This window comes from Trachypithecus francoisi, unplaced genomic scaffold, assembly GCF_009764315.1.
Source record: "Trachypithecus francoisi isolate TF-2019V2 unplaced genomic scaffold, Tfra_2.0 Lachesis_group2, whole genome shotgun sequence".
Classification (NCBI taxonomy): Eukaryota; Metazoa; Chordata; class Mammalia; order Primates; family Cercopithecidae; genus Trachypithecus; species Trachypithecus francoisi.
This window is the reverse complement of record NW_022681465.1, coordinates 159,388,995-159,415,328: the sequence shown is the minus strand read 5'-3', so window position 1 is coordinate 159,415,328 and position 26,334 is coordinate 159,388,995. Positions and strand designations below refer to the sequence as shown.

Here is a 26,334-nt window from a genome sequence, read left to right as displayed (position 1 = left end):
TTGGAATTTATTTTCATCCAATACATTACCCTGTTACATTTTTATATATATTCCTGCTTCTACCAACAAAATAAAAATAAGAAAACTTAAAGACAGTACAAACTATGTATGTTAATCTAGTGGTTAAATGAATGGCTTGGCCTAAAGAAGAATCCTGTGTTTATTTTATGACTTCTTTATTCAATATAAATTAGGAATATACACAGAAAAATATACACATACAACTCTCAGATGAGAAAAAACCATGATCTCAGAGCAGAGGTAGTCAAACTGTGGCCCACAAGCCAAATCCAACCTACCACATTGTTTTAAAGAGTGTGGCTGGAATACAGCCACACTTATGGTCTGTAACTCCTTTCATACTACAAATGGCAGAGCTGAGCAGTCAAAACACAGACTATGTGGCTCTGAAAGCCTAAATATTTCACTATCTGACCCTTTACATAAAAATTTGCATGCTCATGCCTTAAAAGGTCAATATTTCTTTTATTTTTTAATTTTCTGAGACCAAGTCTCGCTCTGCGGCCCAGACTAGAGTGAAGTGGCACGATTTCGGCTCCCTACAACCTCTGCCTCCCAGGTTCAAGAAATTCTCCTGCCTCAGCCTTCCAAGTAGCTGGGATCACAGGTGCTTGCCACCACGCCTGGCTAATTTTTTCTATTTTTAGTAGGGAAGGGGTTTCACCACGTTGGCCAGGCTGGTCTTGAACTCCTGACCTCACGTGATCTGCCTGCCTTGGCCTCCCAAAGTGCTGGGATTACAGGTGTGAGCCACCCTGCCCAGCCTCAATATTTCTAAATATTGTTCAAAATACCCAGATATTACAGGTAACTTTTAGCTAAAACAATACACATTAAACTCATTAAGCAATAAACTTACGATTTAGACTGGTGCCCATTTGAAGTTTTAGAAGGATTATATCTTTCTGGAACAAAAAGAATGAAGTGAGCAACTAAAGTATGGCTATTTAGACTGTAAAATGTCTATGTAAAATACCCTCAAATAAATGTAAATCAAACAATGAAATATAATTCTTCAACCACCAAACTGGTAACACCATCAAGCCCAATAATATGACTACAGGGGAAATAAGCATGTGTACATGTTGCTGGTAGGACTGTAAACTCATACGACCTTCTTGAAGAGCAATCTGGTAATACCTTCTCAGTACTGTAACTATACTGCTGAGTGACTTAGTAATTCCAATGAAAGGAATTTACATTACAGGTATAATCTTGAGGAATACACAAACACACAAGCACACACTCGGGAATGTTTATTATAGCCTGGTTTGTAATGGCAAAAACTGGGGAAAAAAATGTCCATTGATAGGGGACTAGTGAAATAAATTATGGTATTTTCATACTATAACTAGAGTTTTATGCTGTTATAGAAATAGCTCTAAAACAAAGTCAAAAACACAAATAATGAGTAGAGGCAGCTTATGATCCCATTTGTGAACAGCTTTCAGAAAAGAGAATGGGAGAAGAGTAGAAGGATGAAGTATTCTTAAAAGAAGATGACTAAGGAAAACAAGCTGAGAAAAAAAAGAAATAAAAAGAGAGAAAATGTAAATTTTCTGGCCTATAGTTAGCTATTTTCTGCATTTTAACATTTTCTGCATATTAACAATGTCAGATCCCTTTTTCCTGTAGCTACAGCCTTTAAGGTGGAACTAAGAAATTGATATACAAATAAAAAAAGCATAACATCAAAAGAGGTATTCTTCTAGTTTTATCTCTGCATTAAGATCACTGAAGATAAATTAAGGATCAAACAGTTGCACATTTTCATTTCCAAAATACCTTATGACTACTATAAAATACCTTATGACTAGTATAAACCTACCTTAATTAAGAAGTTACTGCTCTTGGCAAAAAGAATACCTGTTTTGTTACAGAGGTATACGGTGAAGCCCAGACATTTGCAATGGTTCCCTCAATCTACACAACCACAATCTCTTGGGACCATATTTGAATTCCCTACAACTATCTTCCCCAGAAATTCTTCTGACAGGCCACGAAAGTAAGGGTGAAGGTGAGGGTACAGCAGGCAGCAGACTTTCTACCCAGATCAGAAAACCAAGGAAGAATAAACAGGGACTGTACAAATATAACAAGAAAAGAGCCATGGTCAGCTAAATAAAATGACCCCTTCTTGTGTGGAGTTTTACCATCATGGAACCAAGTACTTTCATAAAGGAAGTTAAAAGAAAGAAGAATGACTCTTGAGTTTACGAGGTGCCCATTAAATTGTATTCATGAACTGTTAGTTCAAATGCTTAATAAAAGTAGTGTATTTTGATCTCCAATGACCTGCAGTTCCTGAATTTTTAAAGAGTAACAATTTTTCAGCTCGATCCTCACTACTCATTAGATCATAAAAATTAGAATACGAGGTCATGGTGGCTCACACCAGTAATCCTAACACTTTGGGAGGAGAGGCAGCTCCATCACTTGAGCTCAGGAGTTCGAGACCAGCCTGGGCAACATAGTGAGACCCTATTCTACTAAAATTTAAAAAATCAGCCAGGCATAGTGGCATGTGCCCATAGTCCCAGCTACTCAGGAGGCTGAGGCAGGAGGATCACTTGAACCCTGGAGATCGAGGCTGCAGTGAGCTACAACCACACCACTACACTCCAGAAAAAAAAAAAAGAAAAATGAAAAAGGATATGACATGTAAAGGTATTACTAAAGTTATATATGCTGTGACCATGAAAATTGAATGTTCAATAAATAGCTTAATTTGAAAACCAAGAGGAAAAGAAATACTCACTTTGTTCTCCAGGGCCAAAATTGGACTGCTGAGATTCCTAAGAAAAAGGAACATAAAATTATACAAAGTGACGCTAAAAAAGAAAGGTTAATTTGTGAAAAATGCTTAAATTACATAAAAACATTTCAAGTACTTGAAAAAGCACAGAAAGAATGTAATGATCCTGTCTGATCAGCCTTGGCAATTTTGTGATCAATAATGGACTTTCCCAGAGACTAATACAAAAAGCATTAAGCCACCTAAATTATCATTCAATTCTTTCAGCAGCATCCATTGTAGTCATATCCCTATTTAGAGCCCTTTACAAAATAAGTAATTTTTGGCCGGGCGCAGTGGCTCAAGCCTGTAATCCCAGCATTTTGGGAGGCCGAGACAGGCGGATCACGAGGTCAGGAGATCAAGACCATCCTGGCTAACACGGTGAAACCTCGTCTCTACTAAAAAATACAAAAAACTAGCCGGGCCAGGTGGCGGGCGCCTGTAGTCCCAGCTACTCGGGAGGCTGAAGCAGGAGAACAGCGTGAACCCGGGAGGCGGAGCTTGCAGTGAGCTGAGATCTGGCCACTGCACTCGAGCCTGGGTGACAGAGCAAGACTCTGTCTCCAAAAATAAATAAATAAATAAATAAATAAATAATCTCAATTTAAAATTCTTAGTCTTAAGAAAACACTTCATTTAAAACTAAAGATAATACTGAAGACAGTGTACTAAGTAAAAATATCTGTATATGTTTATCCATTGTAAGTATACCACTTTTTTGGGAGGCAGAGGCTGGTGGATCATGAGGTCAGGTGATTAAGACCATCCTGGCCAACACGGTGAAACCCCGTCTCTACGAAAAATACAAAAATTAGCTGGGCAAAAAAATTAGCCGGGCGAGGTGGCGGGCGCCTGTAGTCCCAGCTACCCGGGAGGCTGAGGCAAGAGAATGGCGTGAATCCGGGAGGCGGAGCTTGCAGTGAGCTGAGATCCGGCCACTGCACTCCAGCCTGGGCGACAGAGCTAGACTCCGTCTCAAAAAAAAAAAAAACTAGCTGGGCATGGTGGCGTGCACCTGTAGTCCCAGGTACTCGGGAGGCTGAGGCAGGAGAAGTGCTTGAACCCCGGGAGGCGGAGGTTGCAGTGAGCCGAGATCGCACCACTGCACTCCAGACTGGCAACAGCGCGAGACTCCATCTCAAAAAACAAAAAAAAGTATACCACTGTTATGGACTAAAAAAACCCATATGGATATTTCCATGTCATTTTAATCCCTCCTTCTCCCTGCTCCCAATATTTTATATACATTAGCAACATGAGGAAGAGATGGTCATTTACTTCCATGTAAGCCTTGTAACAGCATAGTGTCTGGCACTCAGGAAGTGCCAATAAAAACAAGCCAAAATGTCACCCTCAGTGAAATATGGCTTTCCAAACTCAATTTTCATGACCAGAACAGCTGTTCCATATATGCAAACTATGCATTTCTCAAAATTAAATCTGGGTACAAGACGTAGCACTAAAATTACACAAATATTCCTAAAAGCCTACTTAAAAATAAGCATACTCTTCCTTTAGTTAACAGAACTGTCTGTGAAAGAACAATATAGTTTTGCTGTTAAAAAACATTAAAAACCTATTTCTATACTCAACTGATTTTCCAAGAAGATGCCAAGACCATTATATGAGAAAGAATAGTCTTTTTAACAATGGTGCTGGGGGAACTGAATAGCCATGGGCAAAATAAAGCTGGGCCTTTATATTACATCATTTTAGAAAAACAAAAACAAACAAAAAAAACTCAAAATGGACCAAAGACCTATAAATGTAAAAGCTAGAGCTATAAAATCCTTAGAAAAAACCACAATGCCAAATCTAAATGATCTGGGATTTGGCAAGATAAACTGGACTTAATCAAAATTAAGAACTTCTGTGCTTCAAAGGCTGCTATCCAAAAAGTGAAAAGACACCTCACAGAATGGGAGAAAATATTTGCAAATGATGTATCTGATAGGGGGCTGGTATCCATAATATACTATAAAGAACTCTTACAATTCAATAACAAGACAATCCAATTAAAAAACAGGAAAAGGGCCTGAATAAACATTTACCCAAGGAAGACATATAAATGGCCAATAAGCAGATGAAAAGATGTCTCACACCCGTCATCACGGAAATACAAATCAAACCTACAATGAGATACTACTTCTCACCCACTAGGATGACTAGAATCAAAAAGACAAATGTAACAAGTGTTGACAAGGATGTGGAGAAATCAGAACCCTGGTAAGAATGTGAAATGGTACAGCTGCTTTGGAAACATTCTGGCAGTTCCTCAAATAAGTTAACACAGAATTACCACATGAACCAGCCATTCCACTGTTAGGTATATAACCAAACAAAATGTAAATGTAAGTCCACACAAACATTTCTATATAAGTGTTTATAGCAACATTATTCATAATAGCCAAAAAGTGGAAACAACTCAAATGTCCATCGGCTGATAAACGTATAAACAAAATGTGATATATATCCATACACTGGAGTATTATTGGGACATAAAAAGGAATGAAGTACTGTTACATGATACAACTTAGGTGAATCTTGAAAACATAATGTTAAGTGAAAGAATCTAGTCACAATCTAGTGGTTGCTTAAGGCTAGGAAGGAAGATAGAGGTAAAAAGGGATAACAGTTAAAGGGTACAGTTTCTTTTTGAGTTGATGATTTACAAACTCAAAACTACTGAACTCTACACTTGAAGTGGGTGAATTACATGGTAAGTGAATCACATCTCAGTGCTGCTGTTAAAAAACTGTAAATAGAGCAGTGGGCAAGAGGTCACTTTTGTGACTTTTGTTTAAAATGAAGATTCCAGGATGGGTGTGGTGGCTTACACATGTAATCCCAATACTTTGGGAGGCTAAGCAGTGAGGATCACTTGAGGCCAGGAGTTCAAGACCAGCCTGGGTAACATACCAAGATCCTATCTGTACAAATAATAAAAATAAAATAAAATGAAGATTTATTTACCCCCTTGAATTGTTTATTGTCTTATATTCATTTACTTGATAAATGGCCTAAAAGTTAATAGCCCCATATTCCAAATAATCTCTGATTTCTTTGTCTTATATCTGACAATAGTCAGCAGGTCCCCAAATACTACTGGATTCTGTCTCTTAAACACCCATCAAAGGCAAGACCGTCTGAACTGGAAAGACTTCAGGTCCTCATCTTTTTTACCTACAATGGCCTTCTAATGGATCTTCCTAGCTCTAGTCTCTTTCCTTTACTCAACTATAGCCTCCAATTTACCCTTCTACAGCCCAGGTCTTAGTATGCGTCATCACTGCTCTCCTATTTTTCGCAGAACCTCCAATGACTTTTTGTTTTTTCCTAGGGATGAAACCCAAACTCTCTGGCATCACACTTACTCGTGTATCAAAGTACTGAGAAAACAATGATAAGCAAAAACTGACAAGGGCCCTGCCCCCAAGGAGTTTAACACGTATTTGAATGCCAATAATGACTACCTTTGCAAGCACTCACACAAATCCAAGTAAAATGGCAACTGTAATAAATACAATGAAGGGCAAACACACAGAATTATAGTAAGAGTTTGTAATTGTGCATGCATGTGTACCTGTGTGCGTGTGTGCATGTGTGTGTATGTGTATGATCTAGCCAGGAAGATGAGCAAAGGCTTCCCTGAGGAACTGCCATTCAGACTGAAATTTGAAGGATATATAGGAAATAAACTGGGAAAGGAAGAGATAGGCTAAGTGCTGTAGGGAGAGAGAAAACATGTGTAAAGTCCAGCTTAAAGGGAAGACCATGGCTGGTACAAGGAACTTAAAGGCAGCCCACAGAGAGGAAAAAGGAAAGGTGGAAGAGTGGTGAGACATGAGACTGAAGGCCTAAAATGCTAGATCACACGGTTTACAGACCTTATAGACCATATTAAAGATCTGTGTGTGTGCAGCTTATTAAGTAGGAGAGTTACACAACTACATCTGCATATCGTGAAGACCATCTCACCTACTAAGTGGATAACAGCTTTAAGAAAGCTAGAATGGAGTTAAGGATACAAAATGAGGTTACTGGAATAGTATCAGTAGGAGGTAACTACATCTTAAAGTTTGTCTTCGAGCTTTTTTTTTAATCATATACTCCATTACTAAGAAATTTTTCCATTTGTATCTTCAAAATATGTATAGAATATGCATTACTACTTAACATATGTATAAATACTGTAATTTTAAAGGCATAACAAAAATTAAATACCATTTTTAGAGTAATTTTTAAATTATATTTATGAAAGACAACAAAACCTTTCTTACACACAAAAATATAATGCTTCAAAGGTATGACACTAAGATGGACTTATTTTTGATATCTGGTTTCATTAGATGCCACAAAGATATAGTTATACTCATGGAAGAAATACTATGTTTATTAAATCACAGTAACAAAATTTCAGCCCTATACATTAATTATGTAAAGGATTCTATTGAATTAGATTTCCATGTTTCCTGGTGTAAATCATTTAGGAAAATAAATTAGAAGGTGGCATTTTAATCTTTTTAGCAAATAGGTTCAAACCACTGAATAGAAATTTTTTTCAGCTCTTTCAAGTTTGCACATTAGAACTGTGGTTTTTGGTAACAAAAAAACTAAAAATACATAAACAACGACAATATTATTTTTTAAGTGTTATTTTCCTAGCTCGTGTGTGTGTGTATATATATACACACACACACTTGTATATATATTTATACACTATACACACACACACACATACATATATATATATAGAGAGAGAGAGAGAGAGAGAGAGAGAGAGAGACAGAATCTAGTTCTGTCACCCAGGCTGGAGTGCAGTGGCGTGATTTTGGCTCACTGCCACCTCCAGCTCCCAGATTTAAGCGATCCTCCTGCCTCAGCCTCCCAAGTAGCTGGGATTACAGGCACCCACTACCAAGCCCAGTTAATTTTTGTATTTTTAGTAGAGATGGGGTTTCACTGTGTTGGCCAGGCCGGTCTCGAACTCCTGACCTTGTGATCCACCCATCTTGGCCTCCCAAAGTGCTGGGATTATAAGCGTGAGCCACCGTGCCCAGCCACTCAAGTATATTTTTTAGGGAAGCAGTTACTTCATTCATTGTTAAAACATCATTTTTTTTTTTTTTTTTTTTAGACGGAGTTTCATACTCCTGTAGGATGTTTCATACTTGTTGCCCAGGCTAGAGCGCAATGGTGTGATCTCTGCTCACTGCAAACTCTGTCTCTTGGGCGCAAGTGATTCTCCAGCCTCAGTCTCCTAAGTAGCTGGGATTATAGGTGCATGTCACCACACCCAGCTAATTTTTGTATTTTTAGTAGAGATGGGGTTTCACCATGGTGGCCAGGCTGGTCTTAAACTCCTGATCTCAGGTGTTCTAGCCGCCTCAGCCTCCCAAAGTGCTGGGATTACAGGTGTGAGCCACCACGCTTAGCCAACATCATCTTTACTCTGAAGAGAGAGGGGGGTTTAATTATGTTTTTTAAAAATACATTATGAAAAGACACATATAGCATATTTGGTGGTGGTATGCATGTGCGTGCGTGTATGTGTGTGTGTCTATATGTGACAGAGATAAAAAGAAAGAGGTGTCTAACTCATTTTTAAGTAGGATAACTGATATAACGAAACAACTTCTATGTTAGTGTAAAAAATATTCAGATTCATTCCTCATTTCATTACAGAATATATTGTACAGAGCATGATTCTATAACCGAGTTGAAGATATTCCACAGTTCCAGACATTTCTGGCTTCAACATCATTGTTCCAACACTGCAACTGTGCATAAACTGCACTTGTACCATTACTCTTGCCTTGTCCTGGGTCCCTTTTTGTAATTCCTGTTAAAGCAGCCACTGTATCAACAGTGGCATGTGGAAGGGCAAAGAAAAGAGGGAAGGAGACGGGGAGGAGAAGATGATAAGATTTGTGAAGAACCTAGGTAAAGAGGTTCTAAGTAAAGAACAGAACACAAAGAGAAGACAACGTATGTCTAAGTGTGATGCACACAACTACACATCCAATTAAACACTAATAAATAATTCCTATTGCTTTCTTTTGTATTATTGCTTTCTACAAGCAAATGTTTGGCATAGGCAAAACGCATTTCTTGTTTCACACTTCCTTACAGCATCCAGCAAAATACCAGGGAAAAATAGCAAATATGAATCAATATTTAGTAAGTTTTCTTCTAAACCAAAGGAATGACTGAGGAATCACAAGGAACAGAGGGATTGAATTGTTTTTGTTTTTAAATGGGACCAATTCAAGGAGAGAGATGAATATACTAAACCAGCTCCCCAATATGATCCTAAACTTAGCACCATTTGCCACCTGTGAAGTGCTCTTTCAGACTCATCAATGGTGTGAAGTGCTTTCTGATGTGTTCCTTATCTTCCCACATCTTGCTAACACTCCTCTACTTCTCCTTTAAACTCTAATTGGTGTCACCTCCTGTAGGATGCTAAACCCAAATTCCCTAGATATAACAACTTTCTCCCTTCTCTGTCCTCTCATTGGACTTGGTACATATAACTAGTGCACACGGAGAGTAAGTACCTATTAAAGAATCACACAGAGCTTTTAGCCATATTACACATGAAGTTCCACCAACTTAAATTCAGAGAATGAGATAAGCTATCGGTAAGAAGCAACCCACCTTAGCGACAATCAGTCAGTAGCTGAGGTGTCTCACAAACACCAAAATCTAAACACTGTTACTTGAGTATATATATCCATATTCAGTTAACAAACATTCATTGAACAGCTACTTTGTGCCAGAACTATTCAAAGCATTGGCACAGCATTTTCCTATGTTTTTTAAATACCCATCTTAGAGCAAGAACATTTAAATTATACAGTGTTCTATCTCCAGTGTCAGGAACACTGCTGGAGGTTGTTCCAAACATGGTAAATAAGTGCAAAGGCAATCAAAATCTTTAATATTCTCCAAACTATCACTGGAAAATCTCCCAAGCTATCCCCAACTATACCCATATTCTCTGCTTCCCTCTGGTGCCAATGAAGTAGTGGTGCTCTATTCTAAAGCTACTCTCCTGTACGTGGGCACTGAATCTTAATTGCTCTTATGAAGATTTCCTAAGGTCACCTCCTCTCTTTCCCATGGATCATTTGTTTTTCCCTTTCTACTAAACTATCAGCATTATAAAAATAACAAAATATCTTCATCTTATAAAAACACTCCCCTGACATACCAAGACCATACAGTTCTTGGTACCCCATTCTCTGTTCCTTTTTACAGTAAATGCTTCAAAAGACACTTACTCTGATATCTTTTGAGCCTAGTACAACTAGTCTTTTACCCTCATCTTTCTACTAAAACTCTTTGTCATTAATAAAGAACAAATTGTCAAAGCTCATGCCAGGAACATAGAAGTTAATAAGCATCTGTTTAATTAATAAATATATAAGCATTATCAAATTTTTATAAAAACATGTCTAACATAAAAATATATATTAAATGTGTAATAGCAGATTAGACATCGCAGAACACAGATTAGTGAACCTAAAGACACAGCAATACAAACCATTCAAAATGGAGCAATACAATATAAGATCCCCCCCCCAAAAAAAAAGAAAAAAAAAAGAAAGAACAGAACATGAGTGAACTCTGGGACAACTTTAAGGGGCCTAATATACATGTAATTGGAGTCCTTGAAGAAGACGAGAAAAGGGGAGAAGAGGGTAAAAAAAAAAAATTGAGTAAGTTTCTCAAATTTGATGGAAACTATAAGTCCAAAGTTTCAAGAAGCTGAACAAACCCCAAGCATGAGAAAGATAAAGAGAACTACAGCAGAACATATCACAACTGAACAGATTAAAAAGCATGATTAAAAAAAAAAACTTAAAAACAGCCAAAAAAAAAGGACATTTTACATATAAACAAAGAAAAGAATGACAACAATGTACGTATCAGAAACAACGCAAGCTGGCAGACAGTGGCGGCAAGGCCCTCAACCTAGAATTCTATAGCTGGCAAAAACACTTTAAAAAATAAAAAAGGAAAGGCAAAATAAAGATTTTTTCAAAGTGCTAAAAGAAATATTCAAGTCCTCCAGATAATAGTAAAATGGGCCAAGTGCAGTGGATCACACCTGTAATCCCAGCACTTTGGGAGGTGGAGGTGGGTGGATCACCTGAGGTCAGGAGTTCCAGATTGTCTCTACTAAAAATACAAAAAAAAAAAAAAAAACTTAGCTGGGTGTGGTGGCAGGCACTTGTAATCCCAGCTACTCCGGAGGCTGAGGCAGGAGAATTGCTTGAATCAGGGAGGTGGAGATTGCAGTGAGCCAAGACTGCACCACTGCAGTCCAGTCTGGGTGACAGAGCACGACTCTGTCTCAAAAAAAAGTAAAGATAACAAACTGTGTGTTTATTTATTTAGAGACAGGGTCTCACTGCCACCCAGACTGGAGTGCAGTAGAGTGATGATGGCTCACTGAAGCCAAGACTTCTGGGGCTCAAGCTATTTTTCCACCTCAGCCTCCTGAGCAGCTGGGACCACAGGTATGTATCACCACACTCAGATAATTTTTTCATTTCCTATAGAGACAGGGTCTCACTATGTTGCCAAGGCTGGTCTCAAACTCCTGGACTCAAGTGATCCTCCTTCCTCGGACTCCCAAAGTGCTAGGATTATAGGTATGAACCTTTGCACCCAGCCTAAAAGATAATAGATTGTTTAAATAAAAATAGTAACAATATTGTGCCATTTATACTTTATGTGGAAGTAAAACGTAAACAACAATAATACAGATTCTATGAGGGGAGAAATGCAAGTATAATGACAACAGGGTCTTATACAGTAGAAAAGGAAGGTATAAAATCACTTGAAGATAGACTGACACATACACACACACCAAAAAAAAGGCCTGATGAGACAAACAGAAATCAAAAAGCAAGATAGCAGATTTAAGCCCAACTGTATCAATCATCACATTAAATGTAAGTGGTCTGAATACCCTAAAGAGCAGAGTGTCAGATTATATTTAAAAAGCACAACAAAATCATATACTACCTACAAGAAATGCATTTTAAATATAAGAACATAAACAGGTTAAAAGCAAAAGGCTGGAAAAAAGTATACCATGCTAACATTAAATAAAAGAAAGTTGGAGCTGGTCCTATTAATATCAAAGTAAATTTTACACAAAGAGCATTATCAGGTTTAAAAGGGGTTGTTTCATAGTAACAAAGGCTCAACTCCTTAAGAGGTAACAATCCTAAGTGTTTATGCACCTAAAAACAGAGTTTGAGAAAGCATGAAGAAACAAAGCAAGAACATATATACAAATCCAAAATTAAAGTTGGAGTCTACTCTCAATAATAGATCATTGATAGAATAAAATTAAAATGAGTAAGGATATAGAAGATTAGTATAAAATTATAAGCCAACTTGACCTAACAGGATACTCCAGAGACAGGGTCTTTCTCTGTCACCCAGGCTGGAGTACAGTGGCATGATCATGGCTCACTGTAGCCTTGACCTCTTGAGCTCAGGTAATCCTCCCGTTTCAGCCTTCTGAGTAGTTGGGACTACAGATGCCCACCACCGTGTGCGGCTGATTTTTAAATTTTCGGTAGAGATGAGGTCTGGCTATTGCCCGGGCAAACTTCTGGCCTCCAGGGATCCTCCCACCTCAGCTTTCCAAAGTGTTGGGATTACAAGCGTGTGCCACCACACTGGCTGGAATACACATTCTTTTCAAGTGTACACAAAACATTAGCAAAAAAAGACAATAATCTGGGACATGAAATAAGTCTCAATCTCATACAATGTATGCTTCATGACCACAATGGAATTAAATCACAAATCAATAACAAAAAATATGCAGAAAATCTCCAAATATTTGGGAACCAACACAATTAGAAATAATCCAAAAAACAAGAAATCAGGACGGGCATGGAGGCTCATGCCTGTAATCCCAGCACTCTGGGAGGCCGAGATGGGCAGATCACTTCAGGTCAGGAGTTCAAGACCAGCCTAGCCAACATGGTGAAACCTCATCTCTACTAAAAACACAAAAATTAGCCAGGCATGGTGGCACAAGGCTATAATCCCAGCACCTAGGGAGGTTCAGGCAGGAGAATCACATGAATCCAGAAGGCGGAGGTTGCAGTAAGCTGAGATTGCTCCCACTGCATTCCAGCCTAGAGGACAAGAGCAAAATTTCATCTGGAAAAAAAGAAAGAAAGAAAGAAATCAAAAGGTGTGTTTTTTTGTTTCTTTTTGGAGATGGAGTCTTGCTCTGTTGCCCAGGTCAGAGCACAATGGCTCAATCTCAGCTCGCTGCAACCTCCACCACCAAGGTTCAAGCGATTCTCATGCCTCAGCCTCCCGAGCAGCTGAAATTACGGGTGCACGCCCTACCATACCCAGCTAACTTTTGTACTTTTAGTAGAGACGGGGATCTGCCATGTTGGTCAGGCTGGTCTCAAATTTCTGACCTCACGTGATCCGCTTGCCTGAGCCTCCCAAAGTGCTGGAATTAACTGGCGCGAGCCACTGCACCTGGCCCTCAAAAGGTATTTTGAACTGAATAAAAATGGGTATGGTGGTTCACACCCGTAAAGGACAAGACTCCAACCTGAAATTAAAAAAAAAAACAAAAACTACATCAAACTTTGTGACATGCAGATAAAGTATTAGAGGGATGTTTTTACAATAAAATCCTGTATTAGAAAATAAGGGCTGGAGGCAGCGGCTCATGCCTGTAATCCCAGCACTTTGGGATGCCGAGGTGGGTGGATCACTTGAGGCCAGGAGTTTGAGACCAGCCTGACCAACATGGTGAAATCCCATCTCTACTAAAAATACAAGAATTAGTCAGGCATGGTAGTGTATGTTTGTAATCCCAGCTACTTGGGAGGCTGACGCAGGAGAATCCTTTGAATCCGGGAGGTGGAGGTTACAATGAGCCAAGATCACGCCACTGCACTCCAGCCTGAGCAACAGAGCGAGATTCCATCTAAAAATAAATAAATAAATAAAATAAGAAAATAAGAAAAATCTCAATTATATGACCTTAGCTTCCACCTCAAGAAATCTGTTAAAACGACGAGCAGGCCGGGCATGGAGGCTCATGCCTGTAATCCCAGCATTTTGGGAGGCCAAGGCAGGCAGATCATGAGGTCAGGAGTTCGAGACCAGCCTGACCAACATGGAGAAACCCCGTCTCTACTAAAAATACAAAAATTAGCCAGGCACAGTGGCATGTGCCTATAATCCCAGCTACTCAGGAGACTGAGGCAGGAGAATCGTTTGAACCCGGGAGGTGGAAGGTTGCAGTGAGCCAAGATCACACCACTGCACTCCAGCCTGGGTGACAGAGCAAGACTCCGTCTCAAAAGAAAAAACAAGAAGAAGAAGAACAAATTAAACCACAAAAAAGCAGAAAAGTAAAAGATCAGGGTGGAAATCAACGCAATAAAAAACAAAAACAACAGAGAGAAAAAGCAGCTCTCAAGAAAACTGACCATCTCTAGCCACGGCACTCAAGAAAAAGACAAGAAAACAAATTACCACAATAGGTAATAAGATAAGTGCTATCATAATAAAATATGTTAAATGTGTAAGGGAATATTATAAAAAATTTACAACAATTTGTTAACTTTGGTAATTCATAGATAAAATGGACAAATTCCTTGAAAGATATAAACAACCAAAGATCATTCAAGGAGAAATAGGTAACGTGAGTAGCCCTATAGCTACTAAAGAAGTCTAATTTTTGCTTAAAAACCATCTTACAAAGAAAGCTTATATCCAGAGGTAAATTCTAACAAACACTTAAAGAAAAAAAATACCATTTCTGGCCGGGCACAGTGGCTCATGCCTGTAATCCCAGCACTTTGGGAGGCCGAGGCAGGCGGATCACGAGGTCAGGAGATGGAGACCATTCTGGCTAACACAGTGAAACCCCGTCTCTACTAAAAATACAAAAAATTAGCCAGGTGTAGTGGCGCATACCTTTAGTCCCAGCTACTCAGGAGGCTGAGGCAGGAGAATGGCATGAACCCGGGAAGCAGAGCTTGCAATGAGCCAAGATCGCGCCACTGCACTCCAGCCTGGGTGACAGAGCAAGACTCTGTCTCAAAAAAATAAAGAAAGAAAGAAAAAATACCATTTCTATGCACACTATTCCAGAAAATGGAAGGGGAAGCAATTATTTCCCAACCTATTCTATAAGGCCATCATTACTCAGATACCAAAACAAGGCAAGGATATGAAACCATCCTCACAGGGTTAAACAGAATTCTGGACAAAAATACAATTATAATTAAGCATTAATTATACTGCACTTTGACTCACTTGTTTTTTGTTTGTTTTTTGGTTTTTTTTTTTTTTTGAGATGGAGTCTCGCTCTGTCACTCAGGCTGGAGTGCAGTGGTACGACCTCAGATCACTGCAACCTCCATCTCCTGGCTTCAAGCGACTCTCCTGCCTCAGCCTCCTGGGTAGCTGGGAACTACAGGCACCTACCACCAAACTTGGCTAATTTTTCTATTTTTTGTAGAGACAGGGTTTCACCATATTGGCCAGGCTGGTCTTGAACTCCTGACCTTGTGATCCCCCCACTTCAGCTTCCCAGAGTGCTGGGATTACAGACGTGAGCCACCACACCTGGCTGACTCACTTCTTTGTAACAGAAAGTCACTAACACTAGATACTGACCATTGGCATCCCCATTGTTCCTACAGATAGAATTTTTGACATTAGAAACTTAAAGCTTTTGTTTAAGAATTGCTTAAGGCCAGGTGTGGTGGCTCACATCTGTAACCCCAGCACTTTGGGAGGTTGAGACAGGTGGATCACGAGTTCAGGACCAGCCTGGGCAACATCGGGAAACCCTGTCTCTACTAAAAAATATAAAAATTAGCCGGGCGTGGTGGCGGGCACCTGCAATCCCAGCTACTTGGGAGGCTGAGGCAGGGAGAATCACTTGAGCTAGGGAAGCAGAGGTTACAATGAGCTGATATCATGCCACTGTACTCTAGCCCTCTAGCCTGGGTGATAGAGTGAGATGTTGTCTCAAAAAAAAAAAGAATCGCTTAAGCAGGACAGTCTCAGTAGCTCATGCTTACCAACCCAGTGCTTTGTGAGGCCTAGGCAGGAGGATTGCTTTAGGTCAGGAGTTTGAGACCAGAGTGGGCAACATCATGAGACCATTTCCACAAAATTTTTTTTTAAAAATCAAGAGTTGCTTAAGCACAGTGGAACAGATGAAGCCAACCAGTTTAAAGATCCCCACAGAGGAACAGAATTAGCCTGAGAATACTGCTTGTACATCTTCCCAACCCATGATTTCACCCAGCATTCTTTGACAAATCAATGATCTTAATACTTCAGCCCACTCCATAATCCTTAAAAGCCATGGTCTCAACTCCTTGGGAAGAGAGATTTGAGGTTTCCTCTCATCTCTTTGTTTGGAGGCCCTATAATTAAACTCCTTCTCTGCAGCAACCCAGTGTCTCTGTTATTGACTTGCTGTGTGCATCAGACAACAGATCTGTTATGGTTACAGATGTAAGAACAGAACAATACAGACCAAAATAGCTCAGGAATACAGATGCAAAAATTAGAAAAAACTTTTAAAATCAATTCCAGCACTATAAAAAAATACATCATGACCAAGTAGAGTTTATATCAGGAATGTAATATTGATTTAACATTTAAAATTTAGCCAATGTTTTTTATTTTTATTTTTTGAGATGGAGTTTCGCTCTTGTTGCCCAGACTGGAGTGCAATGGTGCAATCTTGGCTCACCGCAACTTCTACCTCCTGGGTTCAAGCGACTCTCCTGCCTCAGCCTCCCGAGTAGCTGGGATTACAGCCAAGCGCCATCACGCCCAGCTAATTTTGTATTTTTAGTAGAGATGGGGTTTCTCCATGTAGGTCAGTCTTGTCTCGAACTCCTGACCTCAGGTGATCCGCCCGCCTCAGCCTCCCAAAATGCTGGGATTACAGGCGTGAGCCACCACGCCTAGCCAAATTTAACCAATGTTATTCACCATATTAATACAAATAAAAACAGGAAAATCTTATGATCATTCCAATAGATTTAAAAAGTATTTAACAAAATTCAAAATTCATTCATAATGAGAACTCTTAGGCAAAGAGGAATAGAAGAATTTCCTTAATGTAATAAATGACATCCACAAAAAGCCCACAGCTAACACATCACACTTAATAATGAAAGACTGGATACTTTCTCCTCTATGATAAAAAATAAGGCAAGAATGTCTAATCTCACTACTGGCATTCAACATCATACTAGAGATTCTAGCCAGTGCAATAAAGCAAGAATATAAAATAAGGCATTCATTTGAAACAAACATAACATCTTTATTCACAGGTGAAATGATTGTCTAAGTAGGAAACATGGTGTCTACAAAAATGCTATTAAAATTAAGTAAATTTAGAAAAATTACAAGATAAAACATAAAATTACACATGAAAGGTATTTATTTTCTTTTTTTTTTTTTTTGAGACAGAGACTCACTTCATCGCCCAGGCTGGAGTGCAATGGCGTAATCTTGGCTCACTGCAACCTCCGCCTCCCAGGTTCAAGGAATTATCTTGCCTCAGCCTCCCAAGTAGCTGGGATTATAGATGTGTGCCACCGCACGTGGCTAATTTTTGTATTTTTTAGTACAGATGGGGTTTCACCATGTTGGCCAGGCTGGTCTCGAACTCCTGACCTCAGGTGATCCTCTTCAGCCTCCCAAAGTGCTGGGATTACAGGCATGAACCACTGCATCCGGCCCATGAAATGTATTTCTATAAATTAGCAAGGAAAAATCAAATACTGAAATTTTTATAAAATTCCATTTACAATAGCACTAAAAAAAATCAAACAGGGCTGGATACAGTGAGTGGCTCATGCCTGTAATCCCAGCACTTTGGGAAGCCGAGGTGGGCAGATCACTTGAGGCCAGGAGTTCAAGACTATCCTGGCCAACATGGTGAAACCCTGTCTTTCCTAAGAGTATAAAAATCAGCTGGGTGTGGTGGTGCAGGTCTGTAATTTCACCTACTTAGAAGGCTGAGGCTACACTGAGCCAAGATCGTGCCACTGCACTCCAGCCTGGGTGACAGAGCAAGACTGTCTCAAAAAAAAAAAAAAAAGGGCACAGTGACTCACATCTGTAATCCCAGCACTTTGGGAGGCTGAGGCGGGCAGACCAATTGAGGTCAGGAGTTTGAGACCAACCTCGTCAACATGGCAAAACCTCGTCTCTACTAAAAATATAAAAATAAGCTGGGGACATGGTGCACGCCTGTAATCCCAGCTACTTGGGAGGCTGAGGCAGGAGAATCGCTTGAACCCAGGAGGCAGATGTTTCACTGAGCACCACTGTACTCCAGCCTGGGCGACACAGTGAGACTCTTTCAATAAAACAAAAAGAGTAACTGACAAAAGATGTCCAAAATCTATATACTGAAAACTACAAAACAATACTGAAAGAAATTAAATTAGACTAAAATAGAAATAAGGACTCATGGGTCAGAAGACTCAATACTGCTAAGACATCAATTCTCCCCAAATTGATCTATAGATTCAACTCAATCCCTATTAAAATCCCACAAGGCTTTTATGTTGAAATTGACGAGGTGTCCTTCCTCTTTCTTCTTTTTTTTTTTGAGACAGAGTCTTGCTCTGTTGCGCAGGCTGGAGTACATGCAGTGGCATCATCTTAGCTGACTGCAACCTCTGCCTCCCAGAGACTCCTGCCTGAGCCTCCTGAGTAGCTGGGATTACAGGTGTGCACCACAACGCCCCATGCACAACTACTTTTTGTATTTTTAGTAGAGACGGGGTTTCACCATGTTGGCCAGGCTAGACTCAAACTCCTCCTTAGGTGATCCACCTGCCTTGGCCTCCCAAATTGCTGGGATTACAGGTGTGAGCCACTGTGCCCAGCCTAAAATTCTTATGAAAATGCAAATGGCCTAGAAAAGTCAGATCTACTTTGAAAAATACTAATATAGGCCAGGCGCGGTGGCTCACGCCTGTAATCCCAGCACTTTGGGAGGCCGAGACGGGCAGATCACGAGGTCAGGAGATCGAGACCATCCTGGCTAACACGGTGAAACCCCGTCTCTACTAAAAATACAAAAAAAAAAAAAAATAGCCGGGCGTGGTGGCGGGTGCCTGTAGTCCCAGCTACTCGGGAGGCTGAGGCAGGAGAATGGCGTGAACCTGGGGGAGCGGAGCTTGCAGTGAGCTGAGATCCGGCCACTGCACTCCAGCCTGGGCGACAGAGCGAGACTCCGTCTCAAAAAAAAAAAAAAGAAAAATACTAATATAATTTGAGGATTTACATAGTAGTGACTTTACAGTAAGTCCTGAAGTCGAATCATCAAGACAGGCTCATATTGACACCATGACAGACAAACAGGTTAATGAAACATAAAAAGTCAGAAATGCACCACACATAGAGTCAACTACAACTGCAAAGGCAATTCAATGGAAAGAGAAGGCTTTTAAATAAAGATGCTAATTGGATATGTACATACAAGAGGATAAAACTTCATTCCATATATTGTAACAACATAGAAAAATTAGCTTAAGATAAATCATAGGTCTAAATGTAAAACCTAAAACTATAAAAAAAATCTAGGAAAGGCTGGGCACAGTGCCACATGCTTACAATTTTAGAACTTTGGGAGGCCAAGGCAGGTGGGTCACTTTGAGCTTAGGAGTTCGAGACCAGGCTGGACAACATGGCAAAACACCATCTTTACTAAAAATATAAAAATTTGCAGGGTGTGGTGGCACGCACTTGTAATTCCAGCTATTCGGGAGGCCAAGGCATGAGAATTGCTTGAGGCCAGGAGTCAGATGTTACAGTGAGCCAAGATCACAACACTGCACTCCAGCCTGGGTGACAGAGTGAGACTCTCTCTCAAAAAAAATAAAAATAAAAAGTCTGGGATAACTGAGAGCAGAGTCCCAGCTATGCAGGAAGCAGAGGAGGGTGAGGATCACCTGAGCCCACAAGTTCAAGACTAGCCAGGGCAGCACAGCGAGACCTGGTCTCTTATTTAAAAGAAAAAAAAAAAAGAAGTCTAGGAAACAACATAGGAGGATTCGGTTAAGCAAAGATTTTTCTTTTTTTTTTTTTTTCAGATGGAGTCTTGCTCTGTTGCCCAGGCTGGAATACACTGGTGCAATCTTGGCTCACTGCAACCTCCGCCTCCTGGGTTCATGCGATTCTCCTGCCTCAGTCTCCCAAGTAGTGGGATTACAGGTGTCTGCCACCATGCCCGGCTAATTTCTGTAATTTTAGTAGAGTCAGAGTTTCGCCATGTTGGCCAGGCTGGTCTCGAACTCCTGACCTCAAGTGATCCGCCCACCTCTGCCTCCCAAAGTGCTGGGATTACAGGTGTAAGCCACCAGCCCAGCCGGCAAACATTTTTTTTTTGAGACAAGGTCTCACTCTGTCACCTAGGCTGGAGTGCAGTGGCATAATCATGGCTCACTGCAGCCTCAACCTCCCAAGTTCAAGCAATCCCCCACCTCATCCTCCCAAGTAGCTGGGACTATAGGCTCTGCCACCACGCCTGGCTAATTTTTACATTTTGTGTAGAGGTGGAGTCTTGCCTTGTTAACCAGGCTAGTCTCACACTCCTGGCCTCAAGTGATCTACCCACCTCAGCCTCCCAAAGTGCTAGGATTACAGGCAAGAGTCACCTCGCCCAGCCAGGCAAAGATTTCATAGACACCAAAAACATGACCTGTAAAAGAAAACACTAAAGAAGTGGATTTTATACAAATTAACATGTGTTCTTAGAGGGATACTACAAAGAGAATGAAAAGGTAGTCCACAGAGCAAGAAAACAAAATTTCAAATCACATATATGATAATGGCAATAAGAATCTGAGCCCGGGCCGGGCGCGGTGGCTCAAGCCTGTAATCCCAGCACTTTGGGAGGCCGAGACGGGCGGATCACGAGGTCAGGAGATCAAGACCATCCTGGCTAACACGGTGAAACCCCGTCTCTACTAAAAATACAAAAAAACTAGCCGGGCGAGATGGCGGGCGCCTGTAGTCCCAGCTACTCAGGAGGCTGAGGCGAGAGAATGGCGTAAACCCGGGAGGCGGAGCTTGCAGTGAGCTGAGATCCGGCCACTGCACTCCAGCCTGGGCGACAGAGCGAGACTCCGCCTCAAAAAAAAAAAAAAAAAAAAAAAAAAAAAAAAAAAGAATCTGAGCCCATTTCAGGCCGGGCGCAGTGGCTCACACCTGTAATCCCAGCACTTTGGAGGCCGAGGTGGGCGGATCACGAGTTCAGGAGATCGAGTCCATCCTGGCTAACATGGTGAAACCCCATCTCTATTAAAAATACAAAAAATTAGCCGGGCGTGGTGGCAGGTGCCTGTAGTCCCAGCTACTCGAGAGGCTGAGGCAGGAGAATGGCGTGAACCCAGGAGGCGGAGGTTGCAGTGAGCCGATATTCCACCATCGCATTCCAGCCTGGGCCACAGAGTGAGACTCCACATCAAAAAAAAAAAAAAAAAGAATCTTAGCCCATTTAAAAATGGGCAAAATATTCAGACACTGCAACAAAGAAGACAAGCAAGTGGCAAATCAGTACATGAAAAGATGCTCAAGATACTCTGTCTCTACAGAAATGTAAATTGAAATCACAATGAGATACACAGAGTAGTACTATATCAAGTGTTAGTAAGGACAATATCAAGCGTTAGTAAGGACATGGAACAAGTGGAACTCTCATATACCATTGGCAGGAATATAAAATGGTCCAACCACTTTGGAAAATAGTATGACAGTTGTTTTCTCTTCTTTTTTTGAGACAGAGTTTCACTCTTGTTGCCCAAGCTGGAGTGCAATGACGCGATCTCGGCTCACTGCAACCTCCGCCTCCCTGCTTCAAGTGATTCTCCTGCCTTAGCCTCCAAGTACCTGGGATTACAGGCATGCGCCACCATGCCTGGCGAATTTTGTATTTTTAGGAGAGACGGGATTTCTCCATGTTGGTCAGGCTGGTCTCGAACTCCCAACCTCAGGTGATCCACCCAACTTGGCCTCCCAAAGTGCTGGGATTACAGGTGTGAACCACTGTGCCCAACATGACCGTTGTTTTCTAATTTTTTTTTTCTTCCCAGACAGGGCATCTCTCTGTAACCCAGGCTAGAGAGTAGGGGCATGATCTCTGCTCACTGCAGCCTCAGCCTCCTGTGGTCAAGCAATCCTCCCACCTTAACCTCCTGAGTAGCTAAGACTACAGGCCTGTGCCACCATGCCTGGGTAATTTTTAAAAATTTTTTTGTGGAGACAGAGTCTCATTATGTTGCCTACACTGGTCTCAAACTCTTGGACTCAAGTGATCCTCCCGCATCAACCTCTCAAATTACTAGGATTACAAGTGTGACGCATAGACACCTACCATATACCTAACCACTCCACTAATAGGATTTATAATACAGAAATAAAAGCGGCCAGGCGTAGTGGCTCATGCCCGTAATCTCAGCACTTTGAGAGGCCAAGGCAGGAGAACTGCTTGAGTCCAGGAGTTCAAGACCAGCCTGGGCAACGTGGCAAAACCTTGTCTCTACAAAAAAATACAAGAAGTAGCCAGACATAGTTGCATGCGCCTGTAGTTCCAGCTATTTGGGAGGCTGAGGTGAGAGACTGCTTGAGCCTGGGAGTTCGTGAGTGCAGTGAGCCATGATCATGCCACTGCACTCTAGTCTGGACAACAGAGATCTTGTCTTTAAAAAAAAAAAAAGAAGTAAAAGTAAACGTTTATACAAAGATTTATACACAAATATTCACATCAGCTTTACTTTTAATAACCAAAAACGAGGCTGTGGGCGCAGTGGCTCACACCTGTAATCCCAGTACTTTGGGAGGCTGAGGCAGGCGGCTCACAAGGTCAAGAGATGAAGACCATCCTGGCCAACAGGGTGAAACCTCGCCTCTACTAAAAATACAAAAAATTGGCCGGGCGCGGTGGCTCAAGCCTGTAATCCCAGCACTTTGGGAGGCCGAGACGGGTGGATCACGAGGTCAGGAGATCGAGACCATCCTGGCTAACACGGTGAAACCCCGTCTCTACTAAAAATACAAAAACTAGCTAGGCGAGGTGGCGGGCGCCTGTAGTCCCAGCTACTCGGGAGGCTGAGGCAGGAGAATGGCGTAAACCCGGGAGGCGGAGCTTGCAGTGAGCTGAGATCCAGCCACTGCACTCCAGTCCGGGAGACAGAGCGAGACTCCGCCTCAAAAAAAAAAAAAAAAAAAAAAAAAAACAAAAAATTAGCTGGGCGTGGTGGCGTGTACCTGTAGTCCCAGTTACTCGGGAGGCTGAGGCAGGAGAATCACTTGAACTTGGTAGGCAGAGGCTGCAGTGAGCCAAGATCGCGCCACTGCACCCCAGCCTGTGCAACAGAGCAAGACTTTGTCTCAAAAAAATAATAATAATTTTTTAAAGTCAGCCAGGCATGGTGGTGCATGCCTGTAGTCCCCACTACTCAGGAGGCTGACGCAGGAGGATCACTTGAGGCTGGGAGGTCGAGGCTGCAATGAGCCATGATCATGCCACTGCACTGCAGCCTGGACCACAAAGTGAGACCCTGTCGCAAAGAAAGAAAGGAAAGAAAGGAAAGGAAAGAGGTCAGGCGCAGTGGCTCACGCCTGTAATCCCAGCACTTCGGGAGGCTGAGGCGGGCGGACCACTAGGTCAAGAGATCGAGACCATCCTGGCTAACATGGTGAAACCCCGCCTCTACTAAAAATAGAAAAAATTAGCCAGGCGTGGTGGTGGGCGCCTGCAGTCCCAGCTACTCGGGAGGCTGAGGCAGGAGAATGGCGTGAACCCGGGAGGCAGAGCTTGCAGTGAGCCGAGATCACACCACTGCACTCCAGCCTGGGTGACAGAGTGAGACTCTATCTCAAACAAACAAACAAACAAAAAAAAAAAAAAGAAAAGAGAGAGAGAAAGAAAGAGAGAGAGAGAGAGAAAGCAAGGAAGGGAGGGAGGGAGGGAGGGAAATACAGTTTTCAGTTTGCTATAAACTTAGTGGTGGGTACTGTAGCTTGTGCTTGTGACACTGAAACAGAAGGATGGCTTGAAGTCAGGAGTTTGAGACCAGCCTGGGCAGTATGGTGAGACCCCCATCTCTATATAAAAGTCTGGCATGGTGGTAAGCATCTGTCGTCCAAGGTACTCAAGAGGCTGAAATGAGAGGATTGCCAGAGCTCAGGAGTTCAAGTGTATAGTGAGCTATATGACAACTGTACTCCAGCCTAGGTAAGATCAGCCTAGGCGAGACCTCAGTCTCTAAAAAAATTAAAATATAATAAATAAGTAAAATTTAATATGCACTTACCCTATGAACCAGCAATTCTACTTTTTACTATGTGACCCAGTATTTACCCAGGATAAAAGAAAACATGAATGTTTATAGATGCTTTATTCTTAACAGTCTAAATCTGGAAATAACCCAAATGTTCATCAACAGGAAGCAAATTTTGGTATTTCCATATAATAAAATACTGATTGGGAACAAAAAAAGAAAAACTGGGCCAGGCGTGGTGGCTCACACCTGTGATCCCAGCACTTTAGGAGGCCGACACAGGCAGATCGCAAGGTTGGGAGTTTGAGACCAGCCTGACCAACATGGTGAAACTCCGTCTCTACTAAAAATACAAAAATCAGCGAGGCATGGTGGTGCATGCCTGTAATCCCAGCTACTTAAGAGACTGAGGCAGGAGAATCGCTTGAACCCAGGAGGCGGAGGTTGCAGTAAGCCGAGATCGTGCCACTGCACTCTGGCCTGGGCAACAGAGCGAGACTCTGTCTCAAAAAAAGAAAAAGAAAAACTATGGATACAATCAAGAACATGGAAGAATTACAAAACTATACACTGAGAAAATGAAGGTAAATATATAAAAGAAGCACATGATGTACTGATTGATTCCATTCACATGAAATTCTAGAAAAAACAAAACTTATCTAGAGTGACATAAAATAGACCAGAAACTGCAATAGGGACAGTGGTGGAGGCAAGGGAGACTACAAAGGAATATGAAGAAATCTGGGGGTAATGGAAATGTTCTAATTCTTAATTACGGCAGTGGTTATACAGGTGCACATACCTATCAAAACTCAAACTGCAGGCCGGGCACAGTGGCTCACGCCTGTAATCCCAGAACTTTGGGAGGCAGAGGCAAGTGGATCACCTGAGGTCAGGAGTTCGAGACCAGCCTGGTCAACATGGTGAAACTCTGTCTCTACAAAAAATACAAAAAATTAGCCAGGCATGGTGGCTCGCGCCTGTAATCTCAGCTACTCGAGAAGGTGAGGGAGGAAAATCACTTGAACCCAGGAGGCGGAGGTTGCAGTGAGCCGAGATCGCACCACTTCACTCCAGCCTAGGCAAAAGAGCAAGACTTCATCTCAAGACAAACAAACAAACAAAAAACAAAACTCAAACTGCACATTAAATACCAGTGCATTGGCCAGACGTGGTGGCTCACACCTGTAATCCTAGCACTTTGGGAGGCCGAGACGGGTGGATCACCTGAGGTCAGAAGTTCAAGACCAGCCTGGCCAACATGGTGAAACCCTGTCTCTACTAAAAATACAAAAATTAGCTGGGCGTGGTAGTGCGCACCTGTAGTAACAGCTGCTCGGGAGGCTGAGGCAGGAGAATTGCTTGAACCCAAGAGGCAGAGGTTGCAGTGAGCAGAGATCACGCCATTGCACTCCAGCCTAGGTGACAAGGGGAGACTCCACCTCAGAAAAAAAACAAAAATAAATAAATACCAGTGCATTTTGTATATGTAAACAAAGATATAAAAGGTAAGAGTGACATGGCATAAATATAGATAGAAAGTTTTTAAATCTACCTGACATCATTCACGAAGGTAAACATAAAAAATAAAACTAAAAACCACATTGAAAGAAAAATAAGAGGGTATGTTTATGATCCTAGAGAAAGAAAAGTCTTCTTTAACATTAAAAGCAAAAACTATAAAGGAAGAGAAAGGTAAATTTTATTCATGAAAAATTAAAAACTTTACACCATAAAAAGAAAAGAATCTAACTGGTAGATAAATTTTCAGCATGTATAAGAAATTATTAGAATCCAGAATTCAAACAAAACAACACAAAACAAAAAAGGAAGACCACCTAAAACTCAATAGGTAAAAAATGCAACCCAAAGGACAGTGAGAATAAGCAAATTTACCCACAAAGAAACCAAATGGATAACAAATACATAATGATGAACCTCACTAGCAATCAAGCAAATGGAATGCCATTTTCACTCAAAACAGTGCTGTTTAATAACATCAAATGGTGGTGTGCATGTGTGAAACAAAAGGTAATACAAGTGGGAATACTGGCTGGTACAAATCCTGTAACAGAACTATGGAAGGAATTTGTGAGAGTATATATTAAATATATACTCTCAACACTCAGCAATTCTACTTTTTGCTTTTTACCCTAAAGAAAATCACATGCA

General features: G+C 41.2%; 1 protein-coding gene across 2 annotated transcripts in view; it reads right to left on the bottom strand.

Moving 5' to 3' along the window:
• AFF4 (AF4/FMR2 family member 4) overlaps positions 1 to 26,334 on the bottom strand; it is a 90,690-nt gene that overhangs the window by 27,174 nt on the left and 37,182 nt on the right. For both annotated transcript variants that reach the window (XM_033181244.1, XM_033181243.1), the window contains 2 exons: positions 2,780 to 2,816; positions 881 to 926 (listed from right to left, as the gene is read on the bottom strand). In XM_033181244.1, the coding sequence (XP_033037135.1) occupies positions 881 to 926; positions 2,780 to 2,816 (83 nt within the window). The remainder of the gene's footprint in view (positions 1 to 880; positions 927 to 2,779; positions 2,817 to 26,334) is intronic.